The 26,686-nt window shown below is 32.3% G+C and overlaps 2 protein-coding genes across 2 annotated transcripts; both read left to right on the top strand.

Moving 5' to 3' along the window:
- The first annotated feature begins 5,632 nt into the window (after window positions 1-5,632).
- HELRODRAFT_96415 (hypothetical protein) lies at window positions 5,633-18,171 on the top strand. Its single transcript, XM_009032319.1, has 20 exons — window positions 5,633-5,687; window positions 7,391-7,422; window positions 7,511-7,628; window positions 7,792-7,858; window positions 8,516-8,587; window positions 9,251-9,329; window positions 10,018-10,110; window positions 10,337-10,408; window positions 10,862-11,015; window positions 11,446-11,528; window positions 11,704-12,261; window positions 12,341-12,456; window positions 12,667-12,728; window positions 13,021-13,120; window positions 13,306-13,366; window positions 14,430-14,576; window positions 15,216-15,283; window positions 16,428-16,525; window positions 16,910-17,080; window positions 17,206-18,171. The coding sequence occupies exons 1-14, from the start codon at window positions 5,665-5,667 to the stop codon at window positions 13,046-13,048; spliced, it is 1,557 nt and encodes a 518-aa protein (XP_009030567.1). The 5' UTR covers window positions 5,633-5,664; the 3' UTR covers window positions 13,049-13,120; window positions 13,306-13,366; window positions 14,430-14,576; window positions 15,216-15,283; window positions 16,428-16,525; window positions 16,910-17,080; window positions 17,206-18,171.
- Window positions 18,172-23,459: 5,288 nt separating this feature from the next.
- On the top strand, window positions 23,460-24,167 carry HELRODRAFT_150771 (hypothetical protein; the record flags this gene model as incomplete). Its single annotated transcript, XM_009032318.1, has 1 exon — window positions 23,460-24,167. A coding segment is annotated over one exon (708 nt), but the record flags the coding sequence as incomplete, so codon positions are not given.
- Between the last annotated feature and the right edge of the window lie 2,519 nt (window positions 24,168-26,686).

Below are 26,686 nucleotides of genomic sequence, written 5' to 3'. Positions count from 1 at the left end.
TCAAAACCATTTATTAAACTGAATCACATTTGTTGATGGTAAGCCAATGGAAGATCGTGTAATATTGGCGTCACGTGGTCAAACTATTTGCGTATGTGTGTGCATATATTAAAACAAAATCATGAAACAACCTTTGAGTTATCTTCATACAATACAACCCTGAAACATCTCTTGGACAATTGTTCTCTGACGATAGCCAAAGTGCTGCTACTGTTGTTAGCTCCCATTGACTTAACCTTAAACAATTGAAATTGTTTTATAAATTTATTATGTTATTTAGAATCTTTGCCAAAAAATAACAATGAAATTGTGCAAAACACAATACAATAACAATTAACAACATGAAAATTATCGATGGTAGTGTATTTTAAAGTATGATGACAAGAAGATTATTCCAATGAGAAACATAACACATAGGCAGCGCCAGTCATTTTTGATCTTGTTTGATATCTGTTATTTTATGTGATATCGTGCATGAACAATTCAACTAAATGTTATGGAATGAATGTATGAAAGTGAAAAATTTAACCTTGACCATGAGTATGCCGAGAACTTCAGGACTGTAAGTGTTCCTACATTCAAGAGCTGATGTTGTCTGTACATTGGTGTGGTAAACAACATCTGCTGGATCCTTCAGGCTGGAAGAGGTAAGTCTCCACATGTCTCCACCAGCTGCATTATCTGAGCCAGAGTTGTTGCTCATATGCTGTTTTTTAGGTCTCTTCTGATCTGCCTTTTATATCATTATCAATAGTAAAATATAAGAAACCATCACAAAAAAAATGATTGACTAAAATATTTCAACCACTTTCTTTCCAAACCATTTACAAGTCAATGTCAAATAATGTATAATCAGGCACAATAAAAAAATTATAAGAAGAATACATTTATAAATAATTAAAAATTTAACTCATTTGCTACAAAAGCAAAAGTTCCCATTTTTAGATTGCATCAATGACAAAACTTAAAATGCTAACTTTATGATTAGGCTTTTCCATTTCAGAAGATGTTCTCTTCCTTTGTTTCTTTACTTGTCCACTGGTCACCTCAGAAGTACTGTTCTTCCTCTTGCTCTGCTCTTTCTTACGTCTCCTCTTCTTTGGTTTCTTCTCTTCTTCTACGCTATCTTCCGCACTTCCAGATGACTCCTCTTCCATAAAAAAAAAAAATTTTGTTGAAGAAAATGTAAACAATTAGGATATATAATCAGAAGGTGAAACAAGTCAACATCCTTCTTCTACATTGCCATGCATCCATTTAAAAATAGACTGATTAATTAACATAATGGAACGTATGGCATGGTATATATCTTTATGTTCTGTATACATTTTATCTTATTTAAATTTATCCATTGCTTACAGACGAACACAAATTATTAGAAAACAGAAATATTTATTGCCTATTTTAAAGGCTCAAAATACATTAAATATGGTCATTGAACATATATATATATATATATATATATATATATATATATATATATATATATATATATACACGTGCATCTGTATATATATAAAAACAAAACAAACATACAGGCACACATGTTTTAACAAACAAGGAATAGAAATTACTTATCTATCATACTTTTACTTTTATCAAATCAAACACTTTAAATTTACATTTAAATTTGTGTGGCACGATGGTGTAATGGTTAAGGTGCCTGGCTTTGCTGACGTAGTAACCGGGTTAAAATGTGAAGTGATCTCCACCTATCCCGTGCATAAGTTTGACACATTGTTCACAGTGCATTTACATACGCTGTGTGTTTGTTCTAATAATAATAATAATAATAATAATAATAATAATAGTAATAGTAATAATAATAATGCACCTCAGTCACTTGCCATGGCGTAAAATGACATTATTACTATTTAATTATAACTAAACATGTGCGAGGCAATGATTAATTTTAACAGCATGGCTATGTATGGAAAAAATGAACGAATTTCATTAAATTCAACTAACCCATTTCAAATTCCTCTTTTTTCTTTGATTGTATACGAACTGCCCGACGTTTGTCAACCTGCCTCGGATAGCATAACTCACACAGGTAACTGTCAGGAATGCGTTTCCTATCCACACCCATGCAGTCAACATGCTGCCATACCCTATTATCAACAAATAATTCAAAAATGAAAAACCAGCATATTAGAGAGTATATTAGTGAGGTTAGTAATGAAATAATACATAGTAGTAGTAGTAATATATACCCGCATCTATCACAGCAGATCATATAGCCGTCATCATGCTGGAAGTCGCATATGCAGCGAGTCACACTACCTTCATATGGATCGACTTCACCATCCCCTCCTCCATTTATGTTATTATTATTGTTGTTGTTATTGTTGCTACTATTAGCATTACCATTATTGTTGTTGTTAACATTTGTATTAATGTTACTGCTGCTGATATTGTTATTGTTAGCTGCTCCTTGTCTACAGAGACTGTTAATAACAGGCATAGTCATCATAGGTGGCCTCTGATTATTCAAACCCAAACCATATTGATTCCTCAAGTTATCCATTCTGACATCAACTATGTCAACATAAGCTGCCAATGGTTCTGCAAGAGGAAGTGTCGGACTATCGACCTGACTATCAGTAGGTACTGTTGGTAGTTCAGCTGCATAGCAATGATCCTAAGAAAAAAAGACCATATTTCCATTACAAAATGAAGAAAATCAATAAAAACTATTATTCACTAAATGACCAAAGCTAAGAAAAAATGTTTAAATTTATCTAAATTTAGGTTTAGTAGTAGATGCCAGTAGTTTCTATAAATATTTTCAATTTGCTACAGTAGTCTGGGTTGTGTAAACACTTAACTTGTGTATTAGATCCAACTCTAAATACACATCAAATAGGTCTAATTTTTATTATAGGCTGTTGATTATCTTTCATCTCTGTTATATAACAAAAAGATTAAATTTAAATCAAAGGTTGCATGTGATACTATTTATTTAAAATTCAAATCAAATGTTAAAAATTAAACTTGCCAGATATGGTGTAACATATTTCACCCCAGGGAAGGAAGGGTTCATGTATAGCTGCTCGATATCAGCTGCATTCTCTACACCTTCATATCTGGTGAACAGTTTATAAAGAAAAGTGAAAGCTTTAAGAATCAATAATATAAAAAGAAAAAACCTCAAACTAACGCGACATCCATATTCGAATTGCAGAAGTTTGGACACCAGTGTGTCACAGATCTCATCAAAGATGCAGATCAATGGAGGGAATAAAATAATATTGACTTCGACGCAGGGTTGGCCGAACTTGCTCAAAGTCCACTGCAAACCGTCGACGGATTTAAAAAAGTAACGTAAATGTGTTGAGGAACTTTATTTACGTAAACAACAAATCAAAAAAGGCGGGGGAGAACCTCTTGACGCTCGAAAACCAAGCACAAAACGATAATTTGGGAAGTGAAATTCGATTGAGATTTTAACTTAAACTTAAGTAAAAACAAGCCTGGAAAATAATTATACAGAAAAACAGTTCAAACGACAACGCAATATCGAGAAAACTTGATCAAATTTTGAATATTTTAAGTTCAAATTTGGCAAACATGGCGGAGACCAATGCAAAACAATGAAACAAAATGATGAATTCATTTATTATTCTGCTGTTAATAATTAAAAATTGCATTACAACCACTGATAACTTCTTTAAACTCCAATCAAATATCAAATTATTGTTTTTAACTTTTTTCGTATTTCATAATTTATAAAATAAAGCAAAAAGTAACATCAATTAATGAATAAATAAATAAATATATATATATAAATATATATACATATATGTATATATATATAGTTTGTCACTACATATATAAATCATGGATATATTATATATATATATATATATATATATATATATATATCCATGATATAAATATTTATTTATTTGTAGAATATATATTCAAATATAATTAAATATTAATATATAATATTAATATATGTTTATATAAGTGATATTTTCCATTAAAAAAAATAGAATCATATCTCGTTCTTAAGTATTATATTTAAATATCTCTTGAATACAAAGATGGACTAAGAGGGAAGATCAGTACGGATTAGGACGTCCTAAAATAATTCCACTGAATTTGACGTTACTAAGATATTTGTCGACAAGAGGAAGAAGGCGATGTGCAAGTTGAAACATTTTATTGCGTGCTGGTTACGCTGGCAAAGGCTGACCAACATATAATCAAATCGAACCATTAAGAAGCAAAAATCTGATAATTTTCTCCTTAACCTTAGCAACCATACTCATAAGATATAGGATAGGAAGTCCACGAATCTTGACTTGAAGACAACCTTTTGAAAAAGGAGGAGAGGTATTTTGATAGCGTTTTGAAGATAATGATTGGCATGGAGGGAGTATTTTGAAAACATTTTGAAGATACTGATTGGCATTGGTCAAGCTATTTTCAATTAAACCCGTATTTCTTGGCACTCCTGAACGACTCTTCAAATGCTCTCTTCCGGTGCATATCCTTTTCTTTCTCCTCCGAAATTCAAATTCTTAGGTGTAATTTTCCACTCGTCTGTGGCTTTAGTTCTTTAGTTATTATAAAAGCTTGCAACCACTACATCTGGGCTATTGAATAAAATATAACAACATATTTAGTCTTGATATTTTCCCTATCTTACGAATATCTACGAAAGTTTGTTTATTAACTCAACTACCCATGCTATTTGAAGATACAGTATAGTATGCCTCAATTAATCAATTTAATAAAAAATATTAATAAAGAATGAGAGAAGAGATAGAAAGGCAGAGAAAGAAAAAGAAAGAGAGAGAGAGAGAGAGAGAGGCAGAGAGTGACGTACTAAGACCACAATCCAACTTAAACGCCACACATCTTTTAAAATATTGCAGAACTTCTTAGAGCAACCAAAGAAAACGTATATAGTATTTAAAAAAAGAAAATGAAAAAAGATAAGTATAATAGCGGCAAAAAAATATCACAACGTAATTTCAGTGACAGTTGGAATATGTCTGAATGGACAGTACAATTAAATTTAATTTATAGAGTTATAAAATATCATGGTAAAGAATAACCACCGCAATCACATTCAAGTTAAAAGAAGTAGCAAGCATCATACCATGCCATATATTTCTCTGTCTTTTTTCACTATGAATAAAATCATTTTAACCTACTTAATTTAAAAATAAAAGAAACAGATAAATATCTTTTATTGATTTTTTCCATTTTTACATTACACATTATTATTAATTAACATAATTCAAATTTTAATACAATTAAAAGTTTACGCCTTATACAATATTTACAATAATTATTTAATTAGTCGGCGAGTTACTGACTGACTGACTGACTGGCTGGCTGGCTGGCTGGCTGGCTGGCTGGCTGGCGGCTGGCTGGCTGGCTGGCTGGCTGGATGGCTGGCTGACTGACTGACTGACTGACTGACTGACTGACTGACTGACTGACTGACTGACTGACTGACTGACTGACTGACTGACTGACTGACTGACTGACTGACTGACTGACTGACTGACTGAAAACAAAAACTAAGAGCATAGATTAAAAAATTAAAGATATGCCTCGTCTATGTTTATACCATGTATGTCATGTAAACATCGTAACTGTTACTTACCGATTAAAAAATGAAAAATAGTTTTGTTAGTAGTTAAAATGTCATCCATCGATTTATTCAAGTAAAAATTTACTATTATTGATTTATTTATTTTTTAATTTTCTTTATTCATTGTTGTTTTTGCATTGGATATTTGTAGTACTACATTGCATAAGTAAGAATTAACAATTAAGATTAATAATTAATTAATTAATAATTATATTGCAATTGCATTAATTACGTAAGAATTAAGATTAATTAATTTACTAATGATTATTAGTTCAGTGGTGTTGATTATACCGAAATTCAGCCCTATATTTCCATACGAAGTCTTATCACTGTAGCCATGGCTTGTTAATTTAGCCACACTTCTTTTTATTTCTATTCAGCTTCAACCAATACAAAGCTTGCTTTGCTCTGCTAATAACTTTTTTCAGTCATGCTTTCTGCCTGACAGTCCTAACTATTTGACTATTTGAAAAGTGTATACATAGACGCTCCCACTGTTCCTCTTGCACCAGCCTCAACAGCGTAGTTGAGAAAACCTGGTATTGTATCCTTTCTTGTTAATTAAACTCTTGCATCAGTTGTTCATACTTTGCAGTTTTTACGTTGTGGCTACTGAGCATGTTACCTTCGTACGACACACTTCGATAACTGAATTCGTATTCTTAGATGCACATGTACACATATTCTCAGAAAAACATTAGTTGAAAAGAAATTTGGAATATGGTTCCTCTCCGTTTGGCTTTTCTAATAGGAGGAGTGTACAACCAGCTGCCAACAAAAGCGTATTTGGTTCGGTGGAATTTGTCAGCACAGTGCAAATGTAAATATAAATGTATGTATGTGTGTATGTATATATGGATGAGTATAACATTAAACTAACTTTCTTTATTCAAATCTGCTGAAGTAATTAGTGAAAGCTGCTTGATTGTCTTTATCAACGTGGATTCCAGAGAGACTCAGCTGTGGTCATTAAACACACATACATACTCACACACATACACATATGCAAACAAACGAAAAGACAAACTTTTTTAATCTGGAATTTTTTGAAAATCAAAAATTAAATGTTGCGGGCAGTTTTTTAAATTACTTGCGGATAAAAAATTCTCATTGCGGACTCTAATAAGTATAAGTATGTTTGTAATCAACCAATGTATTGTATTGTGCAATAATTTATTTATTTATTTTATTTTATGTCTGCAACAGTTTAATGCTTTTTTAATCATTTAAAATTTTTAATCTATTATTTTTTTTACCCTTGGTGGATATGTATTTATTTAGTTTAGAGATTTGCATACAATATGTGTAACATATAATTATAATTTAAAAACGGTTCTTAAGAGGCTCTGAACCTGAAGAATATCAAATTACAGTAGAGTAGAGTAGTAGCTTTGCTGTATATTTTTATTTTGAAAAACTAAACAGTCAAAGCAAAAATGTAACAAAACAGTAGAAATGTTTATATTTATTTACTATGTATTCTTTACCCTTAAAATTTCAAAGTTATTAAGATCTGTAAAAATGTTTTATAGATGAATGTTGCAAATAATTATATCCACTTTTAAACCAGTTTTTATTACAATGATTTAATGTTTGGTTCTTTATTAATTTATTTAATTAATCTAATTAATTAATTACCAATTAGTTACAAATTAGTTTGTTAATGTTGAATACTTTTTTTTTTATTATATTTAATTGATTTTATGCTATTTTAAATATCAAACTTTAATTAACTCTAGTAAAACTAATTTTAACCCTAACAAATAATATTTTCAGACAAGCAGAAAATTTAAAACTAGCATGCAATGGTGAGTCCTGCTGTAAGCCTTTTCATTTTTAATCATTTGCCCATTTATTAATTACCTAACACACATTTTCTTCCCTCCATATAAAAAGATACAACTAAAGGACCAAATGAAGTTTGGAAATCAAGGCAGCTACTCCAGGAAATCTATCAGACTCTCCTAACTACAGATTTAGAATTTGCCTTGGATAAAAAAGTTGAACAAGACTTGTAAGAAAATTTTAGAATCAACAATTTTACTTTTTTAATTAAATTTGTTTCAAATATTAATCTTTTAATTTTTAATTATTTTATTTCGTGTGATTTGACATTTAAGATTGTTTTGTGTAAATAATAATTAAAATTGTGTGTGACTCAATGGTCAATGAATCAGATGGAAGTATACATTCAAGAAGCAGATTTCATCATTGCAATGTCAGGGCAAGGATAACAAGCAAGGGGTTAGAAATATTATTTTTCTATATTAATACATACTACAATCCATTTTTAATGCATATTAATATTAATTATTAATGCATAATAATTATTAATACATAATAGTTATTAATTCATATTAGTATTAATTACAATAATGTCATTAGCGTTTGATTTATTTCAGCAAAAATTTCAAGTTGAAAGCTTACATTTTTCTCACTCATATTTTGTAGCATAATCAGCATAAAATCATTCATTCATTAGAATTTCTTTTTTATAGCATACTAACTTAACCTAACTTTAAATTGTCTGATGTAATGCTGTGATTCACATTATTAAATGCAATTAAATTCCATGTCAACTTATGGCAAATTATTTTCCATTTTTTTGACTGACTTTTCAAACTTCTATTCAACTCTACATGTTTGTAGCCTGCAAAAATTATGAACAGTGTAAACTATCAATGACTTTTTTTATTTTTTTAAATAGAATTGTTTGTTATTTAGATTTTATTCTAGTTAATTTCTGTGTTATCGTCATTGTACAACTCTTGGATTGCTTATAACCACAAGTGTATTTTTATAAAACAAGAACGATGTACATAATTAAAAACTCAACAACCTTCTGAAATAACAAAAGTTTAACAGTCTTATGGCAAATTTTAAAATAAAATAATGATGCAGAATTTAAGGAAGGGTGAAGTACAAGCAGGTTTGAACTTGTTCCTCAAGGCAGCCAGTGGATTTTATTTGCAGGTTCCATGATTATAATTCGTATTTTTATTAGTTCATTCATTCATTCATTCATTCATTCATTCATTCATTCATTCATTCATTCATTCATTCATTCATTCATTCACCCATCCATCCATACATCCATCCATCCATCCATTCATTCATTCATTCATTAGTGAATTGTTTTCGGCACGATTGTTAATTTATCATTTTACATTTTATTGTTCATAGTTTTATTGGTCTTATCTCAATTTGTTATCTCAATTTGTTGCTACCTCTTTGTAAACTTGCAAGAGGATGAAAAAAAATTAGTAATGAAATTTGAAAGTTAGTTCAGGCAGTAAGAGGCCATTACGTAGGGACAATCTCTGCATTGGTCAGAAGTCAGAACAGCTTCATTGCCGTTTCGTTGGCTGAAAAAAATGTTTTCAAACAAGCTTTTATTGATTGCAGACACTGTGGTCTGCTAAGACAACATCGTTTGTGAAAGGAAGCCCTAATTAAATTTTCATTTTATTAGTTGAAGTACTGGATATTTTTGTGAGAAAATTAATCATTAATGAGTCAAGAAATGAAATGTGTACACACACACACACGCGCGCGCGCACACACACACACACACACACTCACACACACTCATCCAACACACACACACACACACACACGCACAAACACACACATTAGTTGTTGCAGGAGTTGACATGTTGGTGGAAGATGGACACTCCATTCAACAAGCAGCCATACTGCATTGGCATCATAAAAGGTACGCAGCATTTTTTTCAACCCATTTTCAAAACTTCTCTGGTCTGTTGTTTATTTCTGAGTGTCTCGTTGGTGTCTTTGTCTTTGTTAACTAGACTTGTTTATAGATCTATGTTTGGTTCATTGTTTATTAAAAATGTCACATCAGTTTACATTTCCTGATTATTACAAATTTGTTTGTGGGAAGCTTGTGTTTGGACTTGTTATATGATCAAGTCTTATTGATTCAATAAATATGAATTACTTTTTTTCCCTACCCCTACCACGAAACTTCATAATGCGATATTTAACTGAACTCTTCATTTTAAAATGTTTTCCATATTTTTCAAACATTAAGCCAGCTTAAAATTGCTATTAATTATATAAATCAATAATATAAAAATTTCTTGCAAATTTTCATGTAAAATAATTTATTAAGCCTTTTTACCTTTTTTCTGTATCATCTCGGTTGTCTAAACATTTATTTACTTATTTCTATTTAGTTTCTGTTCTGCAAAATATTTCAACGATCTTCTCATTTATCCTCTTCTAAGAAATTTGTTTTTCACTATTCCAGCTACTTCTTCCATTTGTTGCCTTTTGTAATTGTTGAAAAGTTGTTTGATGAATAAATGTGATTGTTTCTGTTAGGAATTAACATTTTTTTTCAAATCATTGCAACTGTATTTGCCATTGTGAACTCACCACAGAGTACCCACCAATAAGGACTAGTAAGAAGTTTGCCCACCTCAATTCCTACATGTACATTTGTCAGGATTGTTTGGTCCATCTTGGAGACATCTGTAAGTATGTGCATGTGTGTTTGTGTGTGTGTGTGTGTGTGTGTGTGTGTGTGTGTGTGTGTGTGTGTGTGTGTGTGTGTGTGTGGCTTGATTGTATAATTGTTCTTTATAAATATGGAGATCATTAAAGTTTCCCCATTACTCCACTCAATTAATTTTACTTCAATCACCATAATTTTAAATGTAATAGTATTTTAACCATTCGATCCCACCCAACTTCATGCAGCGAGGTACAGGGACTTGATTGACCAGGCCCAGTTCTACTACAAACATGCTGCTAGATTGGCGCCCTTCAATGGTACCTACCTCCAGTTTTTTAATTTTTCTTTTTTCATTTTGGGATGAGTGATGATTCTTGCATGTTCCCCATACCTTAAATTTGATTCCAAATTAATTTGTGCGGTTGAGGTATGGTTATTCTATTTATTCTATGGTTATTAAATAATTAATATTGAATCCAAAATGAATTTATTAAAAGTTTTAATAATTCATAACATTTCTTTTCAATCTTTTTTCTTCGAATGATAGTGTAATGGGTAAGGCGGCCGGTCCTTCAGTCGCCGTGATCGGGTTTGAGTGCAAAGACATTGCCGCTTATTATTTGTGTTTTGTTAATACCACTGAGAATTAATTACCAGAGAATAAATTATAATAATAATAAAGCAAAGAATATTATAGTTTTGTTAGTTTTCAAATGTACTTTCTCGTTGTTGTTACAAAATGAAATATAGCCGATGTTGAAATATGACAGGCCAGCCGTACAATCAGTTGGCCATCTTGGAGGTTCAACGCGGCAACAAGCTGTCGGCTGTTTTCTATCACATGAGAGGTCTTGCCCTTATACATCCATTTCCTGTTTCAGAGGTCAACCTGATGAAGTTCTTCAACAAAATATCAAAGGACAGGTCGGTTGTTTGTGGTTGTTGTAGTGCTGCTGTTGTGATATCGTACTGTTGTTTTGATGTTGTGTTGTATGGTGTTGTGCTGTTGTAATGTTGTTTTCTTCTTTATTTCTAATATAATAGATGATGATATTGGATGATAAATATTAAATTAAATCATTATGAATGTTCTCAGGTTATTTTTAGCTGATAATATCTAATAGTTTTTATATTGATTTGTAGCATTAATATATATGTGATTAATGAGCACATTGTATCTTTGAAAGGTAGCGTTGTGTGTGTGTGTGTGTGTGTGTGTGTGTGTGTGTGTGTGTGTGTGTGTGTGTGTGTGTGTGTGTAAGAAGGCGTGTGTGTGTGTGTGTTATGTGAAGTGTTGTGTGAAGGTGCGTGTTTGTGTTTTGTGCGTGTGTGACAGTCTTGATTTTATTCTCAGCTACGAAAGCAGGCAGAAGCTGGCCAGCAACGAGTGGATTTCCTTCTTTCTGCAGTTCCACGCAACGATTTTTCTTAATTTGGGTTCGTTATGTGTTTTTTAGTTGCTATGAATATCAAATGTTACGTTGGGTTTTGTTTTGTTTTTTTTTATTTGTCAAAATCTATAAATTTAATGAGCCATGTATATATCTAGTTAATAAATAATTTAATTACATTAATTAATAAAACTAAAATTTTTGTTTAATAACATGCTTAGATTTGAACAAATCAGAGATTCGACTGAATAAAATTCTCTCAACATTCAACAACAACCTCGAATCAACATCGGGATTCTCAGGCCTGCAACTCATTCAGATATGTGCCATCAACTTCTACCAATGTTACTGCCTGGCAAAGAGGGTAGCAACAAAATCTAACGATAAGAAGAATGCATTCAACATTAACCAATCAGGTGACAGCAAGAAGGTAAGCGATGTCACTGGAAGGTCTGGTTGCGAGACCGATGTCACTGGAAGATCTGGTTGCCAGGATCATCTCGTTGGCAATGACGGAGATGAAAGCAGAACTTTGAAAGTTTTGCTCTCTGAGGATGCACGAGGCTGTAGTGGAAGCACTGATGGTGAAGTCAGAAGTAACCGTTGGGGTCTGGAAGGAGAGGTGGAGGACATGATTGATGACAGTTTTGTTTTTGATGAGGTACGAAACATTCCTCACCATGGTGATCATTTAGATTCAACTGCGCATAAGGAACGTTGTGTTGATGCGAGAGATGTGCAGTACAAAAAGCAGTTGATCATGGTGACGGATTTGACAGGTGAGTTGGTTGTTTATTACGGAAGTGAACGAGCGTGTTTAACTTAGTAAATTTTTATGACATTTATAATTTCATTCAGTTGCAATATTGAATCAAATGCTCGAGAAGTGCTGTGAAGCTGCAACTACAAATGAACAGAATGGCTGCAGTGAATTCAACGACTTCGCACTTGAAACAGTTTTTCCCTCTGTTAAGGTTTTTTAATTCCGTCACTTTCATAAATAAATTATCACTCTTCATTATTTTATATTTAATCACAAGTAAAAATTTTAAACATTTATATTTTATACACAAATCAACAATGTACTGAAGTAAATTTTTTATTGCATCTTAATTTTATTCTGAATTTGTTTACTAAATTAATTTTTTTGATGTAATAAATTTAACGTTTAAATTGATTTCAAGTCGTGTCTTGAATGGCTGGTCATCAACCTTGAAATGTTGCACGACTGCACCAACGTGCAGACAAATTTGTTAGTACTGTTGTACACCATCATCTGATGTCTTGAAGCTTACTTTTTAATTACTCTACTACTTTTCATCATTGCTCTTTTTATCACCGCCACGTCCAATATCATCATTATTAACATTAATTAATTACTGGCGAATGTGCAAATTATTACATGGGATGCTGCATATTAAAATTTCTATTGCTGCCATAAATTACGCCAAAACTTCAGACTTGAATGAGGCTAGTTTACATGTCATGTGAATGTCGTTGTGATTGGTTGTTGTTGAAGCTCGTGCTGTGTTGACAGGTGTTGGACTCTGGTCTGCAAACTGTTGAACAAGTTGCTAGCCTATAGAAACATACAGCGTCAACGTTTGTCGATCAATTCAAATGGAGAACATTATAGAAGTTGGTCACTATTAATAATTCTTCACCACCTCATTAAGCATCTTAACATAATCCAATCTCTCTTGATTTTTTTAAATATTTTTTGTTTTAAAATTTTGCTGTTGCTAACTCGTCGCAATTTTTTACATTTGATAATCTGAAAACAGTTTTGGAAAGTTTCTAATTGGTTCTTTTTTTCATTCCAGGCATTCCATTAGGCGAGGATTATGATCTCTCACATTTCCTGCCTCTGTCCAAGGCTCAGAAGTAAGCGCTAATTCACAGTGATTTTTTTTATTTTTGAGTTATGTGTTGCTTCGCCGATGATCTTTATTTTATATTTCCAACTTATGAAGTTAGCGCACATTTTTAATTGAATATTATACCTATTTGAAATAGTTTGGAAGCGTAATCACGTAATATATGAATTTAATTGCCCCTTTGACTCTGAGATAACTTTGAGTTAAAGCGTAATCACGTAATATATGAATTTAATTGCCCCTTTGACTCTGAAATAACTCTGAGTTAAAGCGTAATCACGTAATATATGAATTTAATTGCCCCTTTGACGGCTGTGCACGTCAACATGACTCATATATCGGGATTACTACTACCTCACTGACTAGAAGGCTTACGATGCATAAACAGAGTGGTGCTATCAAATCTCATTTGGACTCAACACACTCAAACACAATTAGCCGTGAAATCCTGGACAGCAACACCAAAGTAATATACCAGAACAGCAACTACACGCATCTTAAAATTGCAGAAGCAGTCCTAATCGACATCAATAAACCAAAAATAAATATACAACAAAAAATGACAACCTCACTTCCAACCCGGCGCTTAACCAACAACGGAAACAAAGAAGTAATAAAAACTAGCATCGTAAATAGTGACAAAGAAGAATATGATGCTATCGATGAAGAAAAGGAGACCAAAGAAGATGACCAGCCAATTAAGAAACCTGACACCTAATTCGCATCAAAGTTCAATTTTACAACACTAAACTTAATTTTTACAACGTCAAAGTTCATCTTGACAAAGTCAATATTTCCCTATATATACAGCAAGGAGCACTGAAGATGATTCATTCGGAATCGAAATATGGCCTTATTTGCAGCATGAATTCGAAAAATAAGTTTATTTTGAATTTTAATAAACTAAACGTTCACCAAAAAACTTTAGTGAGAAAAATCGAAAAAACGAACTACAAACATATTAACGCCAAACATTCGGTAGAATTTATAGAATATTGTAAAAATATATATATATATATATACACACACATAAGTTGAATGTTACAATGTTAACTGATTTTCTCTCAAAGAAACCTGGACCTCTTCACCCGATTCCCACAAATGCTGGCTGCAGAGGAACTCTCATTTGTCAGGGTTCAGAGAATGCTTAATGCCGGAATACAGCTTTCAAAATTTCTTTCAAAGTTGAGCCAGTCCAAGGACCTCATAGCGTATAGGTTGTGCTTTTTATAACTTACGTAAATAACGTTGTTTGAGAATTGCTACGTATTCATATTCACGTTTTTATTGTCGAAGCTACGGAAAGTTAAACATTATTGTTTTGTTTTTCATAAAGTTTATGTTTAATTTTTTATTAATCTATTTGAGAAACATTTTATCTGTGGCCTGTAGATTCGCTTCATTAAACGCCAATGAAGTTTGGTTAATAACAACTCGAAGAACCAAGATAAGTTATGGTTAGGATGGTTAGGATGGTTATTATAACTTATGGCTAGTGTGGTTATTATGGTTCTGATGCTTATTTCGGTTTTTTTGGTTCTATCTGAATGTTGCTGAGACCAAGGTGGAACTAGAGAAAAGGAACAATTTAAATGAACTTTTTATGATTTGTAAACAAATGAGAAACAACGAGCATGTTGAATATACCGATGAGATGAAAAAATCAACGTTATTATCGCTTAATGTTATGTGCAACATTTAAATTATTTTCACTATATAAATTCAACGTGTAATCATTTGAAATTCTGCTTGAAAGCTTTGAAAATGCAAAACTGTTTGCAGTAGTAGGTTAATATAAAACGAGGTATAGTGTTATATTGTTCTATTATATTATATACTCAACATTTGGCCAGCAGTTTGCAGGTGGGATACTCGGAATCTGGCCACGTAGTATCTTTTACAACCAACGCACAGAGCCAAGCAGGTTGGTATCCTCAAGCATTTCTTTCTTTTCCTTCATTTTTTCCAATTGTTGTGTTCGTATTTTGGTTTTTATTGTTGTGAAATCGTTAGCAATTGTTTAAAAATGGCTGTAGCACGATTTGGATTATTATATTTCATTTCAACATAATGCATTACTGTTAACAATATAATGCACTGACCTGACATAACGATCGAGCCAACACACTGATTAAAAATAACCGTTTTAGGACATAATTGAGGAGAATGTTTTCATTCACTCGTATCATAAGATAAATGGACTTTCTTTTTTTAATCAATTTAATTATTTTTTATTCAGTAGTTACTTTAATTAATAATATATATCTTAAATTTATTTAACAATTTATGTACCTAAACACGCGTGTTGACAATCTTTTTCTCGTTAGTTGTTGGAACGACGACATTTTCTTTTAGCAACAAAGACAAACTCGACAACTTCATTTTTAATGCTGACCTTGATGGCATTCTGATCACCATTCTTAAGGCCTCTATTTGTTAAAGACATATGACTTATTTTTGACCGGAAATTTGATTTTTATAAACCGAACAGCAGTGGGATTTTTACAGACCAAACATTTTCTACGCACAATTAATTTCCGTCTTGAAGAACGTTTAGCCCTTTATGCACTTGTTCTTTAAATTAACGGACATGTTTAAACTTTTAAAAATAGGCCAATCTGGTGTTGTTCGACAAATATATTCTGAGATATTTTTTATCCAGACATGTACAAATTTGGATTACGTAGCGTACGCGCCTTACATATCACAATTTAAGCAATCACAAATAAGCTGTCATTTTTCAAAATAAGTTGCGACTTCTCTATAAATGTCCGTCTTTTGTTAAATTGTTTCCCTAATTAAACGGGCTAAATTGAGATACCAAATGAGATTCGATTCCTGAAGATTCTGTTAAGCAGTTGGATTCCTTTTACCGTATTCTTTTATTCAGGCCACTATAGAATGCATGCGTGCATTGTAGAAACTAAATGTGTTTAAGTTTGACAATTTTTTTAACGGCACTTCAAAATGTGAATTAATTTTCTGTGAATTCTCTGTGTTCTTCCACGTTTTTTTTAATCATCTATCACGCTTTGTCCCAACAAGTTTTAAAATTCTTGTCTTCATAGTTCCCGAGCAGTCGACACCTTTCACGACGCCAACATCAGCCGCTCTGCCAAAAGTTTATTCTGAAAGAAGACATACCAGGACCAATGTTGCTATGCAGGTTTTTATTGTGCTTGTGTGGTGGCATCTGTAATTTTATTAAATTTTATTATTGATGAGTTTGCGTGCAGAATAACACGTTGTAAAGTTTTGAACTAACTTTTTTGTAGACTGTTTAATGCAAATGCATTTTTTACTAATATGACATTACGTAAATATTATAAAAGAATGAACCTGATAAAATTGTAATAAAAATATTGCTTTTATTTTTCTTTAATTATTATAAAACTGGGGTGGCAAACTACGAGTGCCTCTAGGCGGCAAATTACGAGTTAATCCGCCACTGATTTTGACCGTTGCAATTGCAATTGCAATTCAATCAGTTATTTTATGGGTTTCAGAAGCATCGTGAACAGCAGCATATTTTAAAAATTATAAATGGCAGGCCATCTTGAGCAAGACGATCAGCCAGGACTGTGCTCTCCAACCTGCTGACCAATCACAAGAGACTACATCCCTTGCGCTCTCAAGTAGATCAGAGACAATAGAAAACGATCTCAATGCGTCGAACCATAAAACAAGAAGCAAGAAATATCTCAAAGTGGATTTCAACAACGTAAGAGTTATTTCAATTAATTAAGTTTTTTTTTTATTGAAATGCATCGAAAATTTAATTAAACTAAGAATCTTCTTTTATTGTGTCAATGTACTTCAAAGCAATTAAAATAATTGTCATTGCAGTAGTTGAAATAAACAGTCGCTCACATTTTCATACCCGTGGATGTCGAATTGTCAGCAACTTAAGTACGAAGCAACTGTTCCTTCCTGAAATTTTCCTTCATTCCATAGTTGTGCAGAAGTGTTTGAAACTGTTTACTTGTTTGTTTAATTTTAACTGAGCCATAATTACTTGCAAGCTGTATACGTATTCTGCTGATAACTGTACAAAAGTTTACCGCGCAGGTTAACTTTCGCTATAAATTCAGGGTTATCTGTAGGATGCCGTTGAAATTCTAACAAACCAAACCATCTTTTTACTTGCTTTTAATTGGTTTTTGAAGTTTTCTCTGCAATATTTACAATTCATTGCATTTCTCTTCTCAACTTGCAAGTTGACGCTCAAGATTGCTTGCCATATTTGCTTATCGGCTGCAATGATATTTTTCATTAAGGGATATTTTATATTGAATAAAATCTTGTGAGTTAAAATTTCATGTTAGCACATTTAGTACGTGAAAAAATCGTGTGATCTGGAATTAGAACGTTTTTGCTTCTTTTTCATTGTACTAAAGATGTTAATCTCTTTATATTTCTAGGATCAATTTTTGTACAACTTTGAAGACATTTCTGCACATCAACACAAGATTTGGACCCAGTATAAAAAAACTTCATTTTTTTTCTTTTGACAAAATCTAGGTGTCACCGACTTAATGACCAGAAACAACTTATAAGCCACTTGTTGTAAAAGAATGGAGCAATGTTGTTCACCTTATCGTGAGATTCATCGGCGGCAGGTTTCCGAATTAAGTTGAACCTAGACCGACCATGAAATACTTTTTTCACGATTCAAAACCATCAGACTAATTTCTGTCTTTATTTTATTTTTTGATTATGACCTGATTAATTTGTATCTGTTTGATGAGAAATTTATTATGAAAAAAAATTTAATTCTATCTCTGAGTTTAATAATAAATTTGTATTCGTTCGCATGTGATGCACAATCTGTCTTTCATCGTTTGGCTGTACAAAAAGGAATTGTTGATTTTTTCATAATAGCTGTATCAAAAGCTGGAATTCTATTATTATTTTTTTATTTTTTATGCAGCTCTGACATACGCAAACCGCCTACATATCATCCCTGTATTTAAACCTTCGTGCCACAAGACTGTACTATCCAAAGGACACGACTCGACGTACATACACGTTATATGCAAGCACCGCATCATACTCGCATGGCGTATGATAGTCTGTGAGTTTCGACCGACAGTATTCGAACCTGACCATCGCGTAACCGCACGAGACATGGCGCATCCACCGACTGACTAATTCGCTGACCAAAACATTCAATAGAAGTTAAAAAGTCACAATCGAGGAACCATCTGAAAATCAATAAAAAATACTCGAGTGATTAACTGCAGAGATGTTGTAAGTAAAGCCTTTTTGTACTGATGTGATAACAATGATGATCGTAAAGTTTTATCGAAATCTGTCTTCTATTGAATGGAACGGAAGTTATTGTCCGACTTGCGACAAAATTATTTATTTATGTTTTTTTTGCCTTTATAATTGTATTTATTCAATTTAAAATTAACATTGTTATACATTTGCACTCTGAAAAATGTTTTAAAGACAAAGCTGAAATCGCGATTTCCGTATTGCCAAAAGTTAATAAAATTAGGCCAATAAATGAAAGTTCGTAAGATTAAATGATCACTTCTACGCACTAATGTAGCAAGAGGAGGGTGGAGAGAGAAAGAAAAGGTCAAGGCACAAGTTTCAAAAATGTTCATTAACATCTTAAAAAAATCAAAAATAAATCCAAGACAGCTTAAATCTGAAGTTTAGTATACTACTGTTCTCAAACATTTTTTATCTAAACAATCGTGATCAAACGTGGAACGAAATTGTCATTGTTCGTAAGACAGTTATGACTCAAACCCTTTGATCAGAGAAAAATCATCTTCGTTTTACATGATCGATTTCCGTTGCACTTTTCTGCGGTAGTTTGTTTAATTTTTCTGAAAAATTACTTCATTGTAGGGTGGGAACAATAAAACAAGCCCGATTAAAGATTCCATCCTTCATCAGCTTTTGTCGTTTTTGGTAGCTAAGCTATTCGTAACTGCATAATGTCGATAGATATCATCTGAGAAGCTAGCAAAAAGTTGATTTTTTAAATAGCATTGCAACTCCTCAATTTCCGTCCTCTGATGAGCATAGGCTCGAAAACGATTAGCATATGATCAAGAGCACAAAGGCAAGAATTAATATTTAAACAAAGTTTGGGAATAAGTTTACAAGTTTATGCTGGTTGAAGTGTAAACGAAATCAAAATTTTCCAAGACTAATTTTATACCAGGTCACATAACATCCAAATACTATTTTTATGAGCATGTACATGCGTGTCTTCCTATTGTGTTATTGTTTTGTTAAGGCCAGCAACATTGTTATTGTTACAGGTTGATCATAATTAATATCTCTAGTGTATATTTATTGCCACAAACATTATCAATGTTGTTATCGTCATTGATATCACAAAGAACTTTCACTGTAATATATATATATATATATATATATATATATATATATATATATATATATATATATATAAATCATGAACATAAATCTAAAACAAAGGTACCAAATTTGTTTGGTCTGTGTTATTTTTGTCACAATTAAATTAATTTTTGGCATAGAGGGATAAAAAGTAATCTCTACATATAGAGTGATGTAAAATTGTAATTCTGAATTTCCATATACAATAATTTGGTTGATTCATTTGCCACGTGTGCAGAGTGCATTGGCAATTTGATCGGTTGTATGAAATGTGTAAATATGTATGTTTCTAGCCTACTATCCTGGAGAAACAACTTCAGTAAAATGAGTGAATTATTGACGAATGGAGACCCATAAGATAAAATAGAGTTGAAGAGGTGATCGTTCCATATTCCATACCAATATTCCAGATTGGTAGTTGTAGCGGGGATCAAAATGGCATCGAGTGTTTTGATGCACGCTTGTTTTTGTTTGTGCTTGACCTTAAGAATTTTCTAATTCTTATTACTCATATTTTGTTCATTCAAAAGCGGTCTAAAGATTGGCAGATTTACTTTAAAAAAAATTGGGAAGAAATTAAAAATCATTTTCTTGTTGATAAAATTCATTTTTTACTTCTCCAACTTCAGTTCATCTCAAAGCCCTTTAACGTTCTTGAAGTTTTTGACGGGCTTTTTTGAATAGTTTATTTTTTAAGCTGTTTTATTATAGACAACAAACAAACATACTGAAATAATTTTAATTTATTTGAAAGAAATTTTTGTTTAAAATATGATTGATTATTTTTTCATCACGTAATTTTTTTAATGTATATTTTATTTGTAGAATCTGGAGATAACGCAGAATAACAAAGAAGAAAGTGATACTTGCATAGTTTTATTAAATTTTGACATTAACAATAACAACAGCAATAACAATAGTAACAACAATAACAGAAACAGCAACATTAGCAACTGCCAGAACAACAGTATCAGCAATGATCACAGCAACAACAATTACCAAAGCATTAATAATAACTACGGAAACACCAATAACAACAAAAGTGAAATCAATAACTGCAGCAACAACAATAACCAAATTGACAACAGCAACAACGGTAATAACTTAAATAACTTAAATAACAACAAGGCAACAAAAATTTTCACCTATAAATTTAGCAATAACAAAAGTTTGCACAACAACGCAACAGTTCCTAATACTGACAAGCAGTTGCCAGTTTTCCATTTTACCAAAAATATAAATCTAGCATGTTATGCCAATCCGAAAGCGCTGAAGCAACAAATGCAACTTCTTCGTCGACGACAACAAGCGCAAATTGCCAACCAGCAGCGACAATTGTTCCAACAACAGCAAGCTTGCTGTGATCAACAAGATATCGTTGTCCCACCATCAAATATTCAAGTTATACCTTTCTCAAACACCAATGCGTTACATCAGAAATCTGGTCAGGATAGCATGCAGAAGCCACATTTTCTGCGAGGAGATCAATGTGAAGAAAATTTACGAACATCAAGCAAACAATCAGTTAATAACATCAGCACCAATATTCATCCATCAACTTATTGTTTGCAACAAAGAATTTTTGAAGAAGTGCCACCAGAAGTGCAGCACATTCATCAACAAATGTTGCTTCAACGCTCGCGTCAACCGATAGATTGTAAAAATTTACAACAAACCACAAAACAAGAATGTCAAACAGGCAAAAATTTTGAAAAACTTCAATGCCATTATATATGTCCTCAAGTTACAAAGTGTGGAGATACATACAACCCTCATCAACCAGCCAAAAATTTGAACGTAACGTTGGATACATGCCCCGCCGGAGACAGATTGACAACAAGTTATGACGAACTTCAGCAGATGAACGAAGCTGACGATAACTTAAACTGTAAGAAGCTAGAACAAGAATCTAAGTAGGCTTTTGTTCACATCTACTAAAATGTAATACATGAATATATATGTTTTGATTGTAAAATCCGCTTTTTTTCAATTATATAATTTTTTAATGACTCCATTGTTAAATTTTATTCTAAATCATAAACGTCATTCTACATGTTTCAGAAGGAAAAACTTTGTTTGTAGAAAACGTTTAGAAACAAGAGATGGGCCGACGTCTGCCAGTGACCACATGTTTATGAATGAGAAAGGTATTTTATCTTCTGTTGGCAACTTTGCTTCTAATTTATTTGAAATATGAACAATCGAAATTGGTTTAAATTAAACGGTAATAACAACATCACTGACAGATAAAAGCTAGTTTTGTACAATGAAGACTAAATGGTTTTATTAACATAATTAATTATTTAACATTTTTCACATTTTATCATAGGTAGTATTTTTACTTTTGTGAACTTTGAATATTTTTGAAAATTTAATCTTTCAATTTAACTTTTCATCGCACGTAACTTTAAACTGCTATGTTGTGAAAAAGTTATATTAAAATTTTTGAATTTATTTTTAAAATATTTTGTTTAGGTATATCGAATGTTGTTGGGGGCATCAATCAAGCATGCACAGAACATCAAGATAAGACAAAAATGCAATGCGGATACTCTGAGCTACAAGAATGTCAAGATGAGTTACTTAAAAAACGCGAGTTGGAGCAGTGCAAATTGCAACAGAAGAAAAATCAACAGGTTAAAATTGAAATTCAGAAAGTGCAACATCAACGTCAACAGCTATGGAAGCTGCAAAGAAGGTACGAGAATCAATTAGAGGAAATTGAGAAACAATGTATGCTAAAATTCAACCAAAGAGGGTGTACCAATGAAGGAAAATCCCAAAAAATAACATTCGAAAATTCTGAGGGAGGAAAGCCTGTAGATGATAATACTAAAAAAACAAGCCATGAAAGTGTTGAGAATAAAAAACCAGAATCTGTATATGAAAATATTAATAAAATCAAACTGGCTTCACTGCATGAAAATATCAAAAAGGTCAAACCGGCGTCTGTACTTAAAAATACCGAAAAGATCAAAACTGTGTCTGTAAATGAAAAAATGAATGAATCAATCTCAGAAACCATAAATACCTTAAAAGTAGATCTGCAGCCAAATGTTGAAAATACTTCCAAGGAAAGTTCTGATCGAAAAAGCAGTCAACCGTCAATTTTGACAATTTTTTCTCCAATACCACCCGAACATGAACCGTCAAATTTACATTGTTCACCATCGTTGCAGTCTGGCGACATAGACGAACTTATTGATCAGCAAAACAATCTCAAAAAGATGCTACAACTCCATTATCAAAAATACGAACAACAGCAGCAAACAATCCATTACCTGAAGCAACAGTATGAACAACTTACATCTTCACTTCTGGATTGTTGTTCACCTTGTTGCAATGATTTTCCAACATGTTGTTCATGTTTACCCAATTTTTACTGTGTTGATCACAGCATTTGCACTAATGTTGAACCACTAACATATCGTCAACAAAAAGATTTGGAGATGCTTCATAAAAAGCATGAAGAGAAAAAAATTACTAAAGGTTGGAAAAAATGCGACAAATTCAAATGTATATCCCAGAGCCAGCAGTTAATTGAATTTCCAAAAAAATCATCTCCTGTGTGTCCTTTAAATTCGCAACCAACTTCTGACAATTCATGTAGATCATTTTTATCACTTTTTCCTCATCCACCTCAAAAGTACAAGTCTAAGTCAAAAAATGTTAAACCACATACATTTCCATCAGGCAATTCTAAATGCCAACCTCGTCAATCAGATTATTCTAAATCCCAACCTCACCAATCAGATTATTCTAAATCTCATTCTCACCAATCAGATTATTCTAAATCTCATTCTCACCAATCAGATTATTCTAAATCCCAACCTCGCCATTCGGATTATTCTAAATCTCAACCTCACCAATCAGATTATTCTAAATCTCAACTTCACCAATCAGATTATTCTAAATCTCATCCTCATCAATCAGATTATTCTAAATCTCATCCTGACCAATCAGATTATTCTAAATCTCAACCTCACCACTCGGATTATTCTAAATCCCAACCTCACCAATCAGATTATTCTAAATCTCAACCTCAACAATCAGATTATTCTAAATCTCAACCTCACCAATCAGATTATTCTAAATCTCAACCTCACCAATCCGATTATTCTAAATCCCAACCTCGCCATTCGGATTATTCTAAATCCCAACCTCACCAATCAGATTATTCTAAATCTCAACCTCACCAATCAGATTATTCTAAACCTCAACTTCACCAATCAGATTATTCTAAATCTCAACTTCACCAATCAGATTATTCTAAATCTCATCCTCATCAATCAGATTATTCTAAATCTCATCCTGACCAATCAGATTATTCTAAATCTCAACCTCACCACTCGGATTATTCTAAATCCCAACCTCACCAATCAGATTATTCTAAATCTCAACCTCACCAATCAGATTATTCTAAACATCAACCACCTCAGTTAAATCATTTTGGATCACAACTTCTTCAGAAGGATTATTCTAAAGCTCAACCTTCGCAATCCACTGTTTCTGTTTCTCAAGATGGGCGATTGATTTCTTCTATATCCCAACCACCCCAATCAAATTATTCAAAATCTCAACCGCCCCAATCGGATTATTCCAAATGCCAACCCCACCAATCTAATTATTCTCAACCTCACCAATCAGATTATTCCAAATCCCAACCAAATCAACCGGATTGTTCAAAATCTTTTCAACAAACAGGTTACTCAGAATCTCAACAAAATTCATCAAATTTTTTAAAATCCCAAGTGCCGCAATCGAATTATTCTGAATCCCATCCATCCCATTCAGTCAATTCGAAATGCAGTTCACAGGAATCGTGTTATACTAAATCCCAATCAAGTTATTGTAAGTCCCAGTTATGTCAGTCAAATTATTCTGAACATTACGCGACCCAGCCAGATTACACTAAACTCCAATTATTCCTGCCCCCTCATTTACGTTGCCGTGAACTCCACCAGCAATCGCAATGTTCTGATTCATATTATTCTATGCTCTGCTCATGTCAATCAAACAATTGCCGTCATTTAATGAAAACCTTACCATATTCAAATCAAGAGTGTTCTTATTCATTGTCTTCTCATTCAACCTTAACACCGTCACTACAAATTCCATGTTCTTCTTCAAAGTTTTCTAATGACGATTTACAGTGTTGTCAAATTTCCAATATGACAGAATACATCCCAAATCCATCTAATTTATACAAGAAAACATTTGAAGCATTACAGACTCAAAATATACCTATTTTTAATTGTGGTAATATGCTAAACTTCCAAAAATTAACACACTGCCCAGTAGAGCAAGATTCAAAAAATAGACAGTGCAATAATGCAAACGTTGATAATTTCTGCAAATGCAACATTGTAGTCGTACCACCTCAGGAGCAAACAAATAAAATTTTGAAGTTAGGAAATGATGAAAAAGTGGCAAAATGCATGCAATATTGTTTACGCTCACCATTTATATCAAGCAAATTAAAAGATCAACAAAAGATACTTGATCGACAATATTCTGGCTGTTGCTGTTTAAGGTCATCTACAGCTGATAATGAAAATGGCATAGAGGAATTTAAAGAAATTAAAGAGGTTTTAAAACCAGATTACCAAAATCCTGAAAAAGTATCAAAACTACCAAAGGACCCAAGCAAAGTTGAAGTTAAAGAAACTGAAGACATCGAAAAGGTTAATAAGCCGTATCGTAAAACTAAAAATTCAAGTAGATCCAGCAAATTTAGTACACCAGTAAATTTTGAAGAACCTGAAAAATACGAAGAACCAGAAAAGATTGAAGAACCAGCAATATTTCAAGAATCTGACAAATTTGAGGAACCGGAATTAAATAAAGTGTCGGAAAAATATGACGAACCAGATATAAACGAAGGTTCAGAAAAAAAGATTGAAGAAGAAATACCAGAAAAGATTGAATCATCGGATGATATGTGTGAAGATGAAAAAGTAGATTCATGTGAAGAACCTTTCAAATTACCTATAATGCAAAATAACTGGGAACCAGACTGTCATTTGCAAGCATTACAAATGAACCTATACAAACAAGTTAACGAAAATATTAAATTTTATTATCAGCAGAAGCAGATGATGGAAATTGAGCGACAACGTCAAGAGATTTTATTAAAAGAGCAAAAATGCAGAGAGTTTGAACAAAAGTTACACCAGGAACAAATGCAAAGAAAATATGTTGAAAAGGAATTGAACCAACACATGCAAAAACAGATCCAAGAACAAATTAGGCGAATCAAAGAGGAGTCATGTCAAGAAAAGCAAATTAAACCTCTTGACCCAACGAGAAAGTTGTTACCTCAGTGTAAATGCAGAACCTCAGCAACTATCAATCCCATTGACCAGCCAACATCAACAAACAAGTGCGTGCACAACTTGTACAAAACGAATGATGATAAAATAACAGTTAAGGATGAAAAGTTTGGCTTTAACAGTCTGTATGCTAAAACAGCATTGGTGCCTTGCCAAACAAAAAACAACTACGGCGATGATGAAGATGACATCAGCGACTTATTTCCCGTGGTCAGTTGAATTTTTTAATCATCGTTAATCCTTATTTTTGAAATGTTTAACCAAATGTTTGTTCTAAACGTTTTTTAAACGATTTTGAGAGCATGATTTAATAAACGTTGAATAAGTTAGTTTTTATTTAACTTTAAAAAAGTAATGTTTGCTGAGACACGCAAAAGCCGTCTTCTTGATAACTCGATGATAACAATAGAACCATGTAATTTCCCTGTAATTTCACCGCGATGCGTAGTTCCTTTTATTCTTCAAATTTTTTAAATTTTTAACTTTTTTAAATGAATATTTTTTGTCAGAAGTTGAATCAATTTTTTCTCGTAGTTTTCCATAATGAGATCTAAAACTTATCGTACAATTTAGAAGCTTGACTTAATTAGAAACATAAGATTATCAAATAGAAA

Source organism: Helobdella robusta (assembly GCF_000326865.2).
Source record: "Helobdella robusta unplaced genomic scaffold HELROscaffold_8, whole genome shotgun sequence".
NCBI classification, from domain to species: Eukaryota; Metazoa; Annelida; class Clitellata; order Rhynchobdellida; family Glossiphoniidae; genus Helobdella; species Helobdella robusta.
The sequence above is the reverse complement of the archived record's forward strand: the minus strand, read 5'-3'. Positions and strand labels throughout refer to the sequence as shown.